This window comes from Biomphalaria glabrata, chromosome 1 (genome assembly GCF_947242115.1).
Source record: "Biomphalaria glabrata chromosome 1, xgBioGlab47.1, whole genome shotgun sequence".
Classification (NCBI taxonomy): Eukaryota; Metazoa; Mollusca; class Gastropoda; family Planorbidae; genus Biomphalaria; species Biomphalaria glabrata.
Genome location: NC_074711.1, coordinates 76,862,892 through 76,870,921, shown reverse-complemented (window position 1 = coordinate 76,870,921; position 8,030 = coordinate 76,862,892). Strand labels below are relative to the sequence as shown.

The following is an 8,030-nucleotide window of genomic DNA, read 5'->3' as shown; positions in this document are numbered from 1 at the left end:
ATAATACATCTATTTACAATTAATATGACATCTATACAAAGTAATTATTACAAAGTACTTAATTATAAACACATTCAAAATTAATTATGACTTGTGCAGAACTTATATTTTAACTGCACTTAAGAAGGGTGAGGGATCTTTTTAGAGGGTTTTTTTTTATACAATAAAACAAAGAAAAAATGTGTAAAATTAACTACATTAATGAAAAGGCTGCCAGAAACATATTACTGAAAAATACTGTATAAAAAATGAAACATTGGAAGAACTGTATTCCATACGAAACAAATACCAAAACGTACATGCTAGGATTAATTTTACATTACAATAATAGCTTAACCAATAAACATAAGTGAATAGCAAGTGATGGTGTGTACACATTACAGATCAGAAATGTTTATAAGCATTGCACTTATTATCACCTCTTAAAAAAAAAAAACACTCATGGAATGCTCCTATTCTGTTCAATCTCTAGTGATCACAGCAGAATGTTTCTGTTTTGACCATCCGCTTAATAAGCAGTTTTACAGTGTTCAACTAATGAACATGACATTGGGGGGGGGGGGGGGGGGGGGGGGGGGGAAATAACTCGTAAGATGGCACACTAATAATCTGTAAATGCAATTACAAAGAAGTGTGATCAACTTTATAATAATTTAATCACTAAACTTAGAAGCCAAAATTTTCCCAGAAGTTTAAAAGTAGCACAACAATATACAAATACCCATAACATATATATATACATATATTTTTTTACTTAACATTAAACCTTCGGACAAATATTTATACTTTTGCTTTAAGCATATTTTACTTTCATCAATAACATAACAAAAACACAGTGCAATAAATTAGGTTATCACCTTAATTGTTTTTCAATGAAACAATCACAAAATAAATTAATATACAAATGGAAGTTAAAAAAATGTTAATGCAATTATCTATAATGTAATACCCTTCAAATTAGTTTAACTAGACTTTTCAAAATTTTGAAGCCTATTATGATACTACTATTGCTAAAAAAAAAAAACATTTTAAAATCAGGTTTTGCAAAATGAGACACTAAATAAAAAACAGTGCTTGACAGCAAAAAGAATTGGCTGAGCTAATGAATTGATGCACAACACAATTAGATCTTGTACATTTTTTTTTATTTTAATGTTCACACTAAACAATGATAATCTCATGTGTCGTGGACAATCAAAAGAAATGTGTGCAAAACAATGAAATATGAGCCAACATTCAAATTATGTTTCAAATGTTAATAACATAATTTGTTTTTTAAGTGAATGAGATTTAAAAAAAAAAAAAAAAAAAAGGGGGGGGGGGGGTGTTTGAGGACAACTGGTACAAGAAAATGGTAAAAAAAATCTTAGCACTTTCTGTGCCCAGAAGAGTAATGTGAATTCCTATTTTACTTTTACTAAAAAGATAAACATAATAATTAATATAAAAATGTTAGAAAATAAACACAATTCTTTGTAACTTACTATTCTTACCACAACATTAGGCCCTGTGTACAACTGGCTTTAGAACTGTAATATCATTTACAACAATGATGCACATAAAAAGAAAACTTGACATTTTTTAAAGCCTTAAGTGAGATGATAAAATTGAAGGTGTTTTACCAAGTGACATTTTGAAAACTATAATGACAATGATTAAAGGCAAACTGGCAATTAAAACTATATAACAAAACAATGGACCGATATTCTAGTATGGTAATCTAAATTTTAAAAAAAGCATGGAACAAAAAAAAAAGATAAAAAGTTCTTGTTATTTTATGGGATGAACATATCTTTTGCAATCAAAATGTACACTCAGATTTTTTTTTTGTAAGAAAAAAAACAACAACACAAAATGTAATTTAAAATGCTCTACATAATAACAACTGTTTATACAAAATTATAAAAAGAATTATTAACATACTCTTTTTTTCTTATGTGACCGAAATTACACAAGAAAAAAAAAAAATAAAACAATACTGAGAAATATTACATAAGGATCTATCCTAATTCTTCTATTTATCTATTTTAACAATATTTTTTTTTCCCAGTTTTTTCTAAAGATTTCATCACTTATAAAATCTAAACATCAAGATAAAAATTTAAAAAATTCATCTGAGATTCATTGACTAACTAACAGAACAAAATGGTGAGCATCACTAAAGGCAGTGAATTGAAGTCAATTTCGGTGAAGGTGACATACTTCAAATACTTCAGAAATTCTCACGTTATGATGACTAATGATACCATATCCCTGTAAATGCTACTTAAAAATAAATCTGTTTAGTTTCTGCAGTAGTCATTTCCACTGGACAGTAGGGACATTTGAATCTAAAAGAATAAATTAAAAAATTGTGGACGTTTAAAAGTAAATTTAAAAAAAGAAAAAAAAAATATTATTTTCAAAATGTGTAAAGTAAATTATGCTGATAACAGAAAACTCCTTACCTGTTTGTGTTGCCTACAACAAGCTTATGCAAGGCCTCTTTGGATATCACATGACCACAGGTAAGTCTCATAGGTGGGTTCTGCTCTGTGCTCTGCTGTCTTAGAATGGGACAAGCAAATATGGAGTGAAATCTGTAATCTTGTCCCAGATCTATTTCAACCTTTCAAAAAAAAAATAAAGCAAAAACAATGTATGCTTAAACCAAGAATTTAGCTTTCAAATCTCAGTAACAGTACTCCTAAACTTTTTTTAAAAACAATAATAATAATAATATATAGCTTTTATATAGCAAGCAGCATTAAAAGGTTTCTAAATTTGTATTCACGAACAGCTAGTTGTTAGGTTAGACATCATAAGGATATTTTGTAATTTTCCATCAGGTTGTTAAATTTGTTCAATATTACATATGAAGACTTTTAAACAAACTTCATTCTTAATTAAAATAATTGATAAAATAACGCCATGGGATCTTTAATTCAGAGGGTGGAGTAGCATTAAAATGTTAGGCAGATTGAAGATTAATGTTGATAAATTGTTTGTCTAACATAGTTACGTTGACAACTTGAATTACGATGAAAGGTTCATTGCCAATAAAATATTTACACCAATAAAATCTATTTACCGGTAGTTCTTCTTTACTACTCCATACACCAGCAACTTGTCTGGACTGCATGACTTGACGAATAGATAACAATGGAGGCAGAGCTTTACAACCTGCATTAATCCTATAAGCAGAAAATATACAGTTATTTAAAAGCTTAACAGAAACCACAAACAAATTACACACACACACAAAATATATATTATATGGAAAAAGAAAATAAGATACTGAAAATACTGAAAGCCCACTAACCCAACACTAAGAGGACTTTCAACTGATAAACCAAGTAGGCCACAGGCATCTCTGGTAAAAATATCACAGATTTCTATCCAGCTTGAGTCTTCAAATAAAAATGAATATGTTGAATTTTCAATTCCATTGTTAAGATATAGCAGAGATCCCATCAACAGCTGCATATCTGTCAGAAAAAATACATATTTGTTTCAATTATGTCACAATCACTTTAAATGACAATTAAATACAAGAGCTAAACCTATTACAAATAAAACAATCCCACAAATAAATATGAACAATATCCTGAACAAATAACCTTTGGTGTGTAGTTCTGCAAATGGTGCAAGTTTTTTAGCATACTGCAACACTTCTATCTGTTTCATAGATCCATGTTTTATAAGCTCAATGAATCTCAATCTGTGTAGTTTGAATTCCAAAGGTGACTTTTTTCTATTCAGTTCATCTCTGTTTCTTTCTGCCCAGCTGTGGAAAAAAAAAAAGAATCTATTTCAAATAGAAACAAAACAAAATAAATAACATTAATTTAAATATTAATGACCTTGTTTAAACATTTCTGCCATGCCTATAAGGAAAATAAAATTCATGTATTTCTCTAATATAGATAATCCTTAAATACTAGCTAGAAATGTTTTTAACTAAGGTAACAAAGAGGAAAAGTCAGCTGTTGCTTTAGAAGACTAGGCAAGAGACTTGAGACAGAAAGTATGTGTTTTTGGTATGAGTTAGATTTTGTCTAAATATCATTTCATTTTGTAACTACAAGATCTATTTTTCATTTCAAGTTGGGTCAATATATATTTATAAATAAAAGTTCATTTTTTTTTTTTTAAAAAGAAGTCTAAGTTTATTTTTAAGTTTTATATTAAGAATTTAATATGTCTACATCAGTTTAGTTGTACTAGCTGTTTGGAGGTACAAACCAAGGACCAAGTAACAACAGTAATGCGAGCCAAAACATTCCCACTCAATTATTTTTAAACTAATAATTTCACAAGGTCCCAAGTGCGTGCAAAGATCTTCCTTTAGGGAACAGTACCTCGAAAAAGAAGAGAAAGCAATGGGAAGACAACATAAAAGAATGGATGGACCTGCCATTGAAAAAGATTTGATCCAAAGCAAAAGACAGAAAGCAATGGGAAGACAACATAAAAGAATGGATGGACCTGCCATTGAAAAAGATTTGATCCAAAGCAAAAGACAGAAAGCAATGGGAAGACAACATAAAAGAATGGATGGACCTGCCATTGAAAAAGATTTGATCCAAAGCAAAAGACAGAAAGCAATGGGAAGATAACATAAAAGAATGGATGGACCTGCCATTGAAAAAGATTTGATCCAAAGCAAAAGACAGAAAGCAATGGGAAGATAACATAAAAGAATGGATGGACCTGCCATTGAAAAAGATTTGATCTAAAGCAAAAGACAGAAAGGAATGGAGAAAGACAGTCAATAGATCTTGTGTGGTGCCCTATTGGTCCAATAGACTTTAGAAGGAATAGGTGAATGGTGAAGATGAAGGAATGTGAAACTCACTCTAATGCTGGTTCTAAGATATGTTGTCGCAAGGCTTCAAGTATTCGATGCAACTCTAAAAATGGCTCTTTTCTTTCCTGAGACAGTTCTAAGCTGGCATCCTGCAATGATAGGAATTAAACATCAATGTCCTTAAAATGTAATCAAAGTAACTGCCATTTATGACAATAGAAAATGCCATGATTCCATTTCAAATTTAATACATAAAAAATTAATGTAAGTAACTAATTATCACAGTGTATAAGTACTACTAGCTAATGTTAAAAGTATATAAAGTAAACATTTTAGAGACCTCATTTAGACTTTCAGCAATATCAAGCATGCCCTGTCTCAGGAAATGTTCACAAATGACTTCATTCAACAGTGTCTGCCGCCATTCACCATCAAAAGCACCCTCAGTGATAACAGAGGAAAAGTCAGATGTAAAATTCTGAAGAAAGATTGCAGCAAATATTAATTTAACTACATAGTGTTAGCCTATAAACTTAACACTTCATTGAAAACATGATAAAAAATGTTTAGGCACCTCTATTTTTAACTTCAGCACAATTATGACTTTAAAATGTTAAGTATAGTATATCTAAAACTAAAGTGCTTACTCTGTCAATTGTTTTTCCTAGCTTAGATACAGAGCCATGAAGATCTTTGTGACAAGTACTAACACTATTTGAAACACTCTTTGCACGATCAATAAATTCAACTACTGATGCCCTGGCACCTTCTGTAATTAGTTCATCTGATGTTCCTGAAATAAAACAAAATAAATTTAAATCTAGATCTACATTACATAATGATACAACATCTAGATCTATTTTACAAGATATTTAGTTTTAGTATACTAAAGTTTATTTAGTATATATTTGAGACTAGACTAGATTAAGGCTGCTTGACATTAGATCTAGAATTAATATTACTCTTAACTCATCTAGTCTCTTTGAGTACTAAAACTATTAACTAACTATACAATGATTTACCATCACTATCTCTACTAAACTTCTTAGTCTAGTCTAGACCATATTTATATTATACATAAACACAGTCCCTTGATCATTGATTATAGAACCAGATCTAGTTGAATCTCTACACTTTTTTTTTTAAACTAGTTGACTAGTCAAGTTATTAGAAAGATTCATAGGTCATTTTATAGATTTACTGTTACTACTAATGATGTAGATTTTATATCTTATTATCTAGATAAGTAAGACTACTAGAGCTAAGAAGTAGATCTAGATATAAAATCTTCAATCTAGATCTATAGTAACTGACGCCAACCAAACACCTTCATGTTAAGATACTTCTTGAACACCCCACTGTATTTTTTAAATTTCTCCTTTATATCAATGATTATGACAAAACTAGTCCATTCCTATTGTGCATCATCCATTTCTTTATAGTTTACACATATATGTAGTTTCATATTCACCTGAAGACAATTTTTGTATTTATATTCAAAGTGCATTGGTATAAAAACATCACTTTTATTTACCTCTTGGGAAGAATGAAGTAGGTCACAGGTTAACTTAAGGGTTGGTTTTTTTTGCCAATCAGCTCAACAAAACCTAGATCTATATATTATGCTTCTAATTTGTTTAATCTGTCCCTTGCTACCCAAACATGAAAATTGAGGTTAAATAGGGAGTGTTTGAATGATGTAAGCAATCTCAGCTTCGTAAACACCATTTTAATTTTAATATTAAAAATACACATCAAAGGGATATAACTCATAGAAGACAAAATATTTAAATTATAATATTTTTTATTGTTATTTTTCAAGATAATGTAATGCAAAGTACAGCTAGATCTAGATCTATAAATTATGTATGTGTTACTATGTGAATCAGTTATTTGTGGTTTACCGTAAATGTGCTATTTTTTAAAAAGTAAATAGATCTACTCTAGAATCTAGATTTACATCAACATTAACATCAAGAATATGCACAAATTGTACCTAATTTAACTATTTTAAAATCATGTTTTTATGTCACATATACTTATAGATCTACTTTGATGCTACTAACAAGTATTTCAAGTAACATTGCATCGGCATAGGAGCTGCCCAGGAACAAACTAAACCATATCCAGTCAACAGTGGGTTTTTTTCACTCTATTCTATAGTCTCTCTCTCTATATATATATATATACTCTATAGTCACTATAGATAATGTCAACAATGATATTATTATTATTAATAATTATTATTATACTAACTAATAATAATTATACTTTTATTACTTTATATTAATAATATTATTATAATTATTATTATAGTTTAAATTTAATTTATTACTATATTAGTTTATTATACTTATAATTTATATATACTCATTATATAGTCTATATAGATAATCATAATATAATAATAGTAGATCTAATAGTTCTAATAGTCAATAGACCTCTACGAGTATACTATTAACTATCTATAGTGACATTATAGTCAATATAGTCTATACTCAGTAATGGGTATACTGTCAGTTGTCAGTAACTGTCTATATTACTCTGTCTCTATACTCTATATTCTATATTATAGTCTATAGTCACTATTACTATAGACGTATAGTATCTAATAAGACTAGTAGTTACGTAGTTATACTAAACTAAGACTAAAGAAACTTAATAGTTTATAGATCTAGATCCAGTAAAATCTAGTTTAATCTGTTTATGTACTTACTGTAACTATTAAACTAGAGACTAGAGTCTCAGTGTATTAAAGTTAAAGTATTAATTTTTATTAAATAATAAATGTATACAAATACAATTTTACATTTTTAGTCTAGATCTCGTTCTAAACTATTCTAAACCTACTTTCAGAAAGTTCATTTATGAAAGATCTTAATGAGGCAATAAAATCATCCAAGGTTTTTTGTGTCCTATCCGTAGCTGATGAATATTTTTCAAACAGTCTCTCTAGTTCTTTATCAACAGCCCAACAAGCGTCCATTTTGTACTCAAACGTTTGTTTGGATTGGACATATACATTTCTTTTCTTAGCATTGGCAAGCCAAAAATAAATGTGGGTCGATCATCCGATATTAATTGGCTTTCTACACAATGATATGTGTGTTGCTTTATAAATAAAATTAACATACATTTTTTAAATGTATGTCAATGGAAAATTTAAGAAAAGTTTGCATTTAAGTCATAAAATAATTAGATCTAGATCAAAGGAACGTTTTAAGGCTAAAAGAAGATGGTC

At 28.9% G+C, this 8,030-nt stretch overlaps 1 protein-coding gene across 1 annotated transcript; it reads right to left on the bottom strand.

Moving 5' to 3' along the window:
• Positions 1 to 557: 557 nt before the first annotated feature.
• LOC106078666 (E3 ubiquitin-protein ligase RMND5A-like) lies at positions 558 to 7,812 on the bottom strand. Its single transcript, XM_013239629.2, has 9 exons — positions 7,640 to 7,812; positions 5,437 to 5,582; positions 5,130 to 5,267; positions 4,838 to 4,938; positions 3,600 to 3,766; positions 3,302 to 3,467; positions 3,071 to 3,173; positions 2,448 to 2,608; positions 558 to 2,330 (listed from the first exon to the last, which is right to left on the bottom strand). The coding sequence occupies exons 1-9, from the start codon at positions 7,773 to 7,775 to the stop codon at positions 2,267 to 2,269; spliced, it is 1,182 nt and encodes a 393-aa protein (XP_013095083.2). The 5' UTR covers positions 7,776 to 7,812; the 3' UTR covers positions 558 to 2,266.
• Positions 7,813 to 8,030: the final 218 nt, after the last annotated feature.

Bases quoted from the DNA above. Each gene is read 5' to 3' on its own strand.
- LOC106078666 (XM_013239629.2), bottom strand. From the start codon at position 7,775: ATGGACGCTTGTTGGGCTGTTGATAAAGAACTAGAGAGACTGTTTGAA. The intron at 3,767-4,837 runs GTGAGTTTCACA...TTTTTTCCACAG, and splicing joins ATCTTAGAACCAGCATTAGA to CTGGGCAGAAAGAAACAGAG. The intron at 3,468-3,599 runs GTTATTTGTTCA...TTTTTCTGACAG, and splicing joins TGCAGAACTACACACCAAAG to ATATGCAGCTGTTGATGGGA.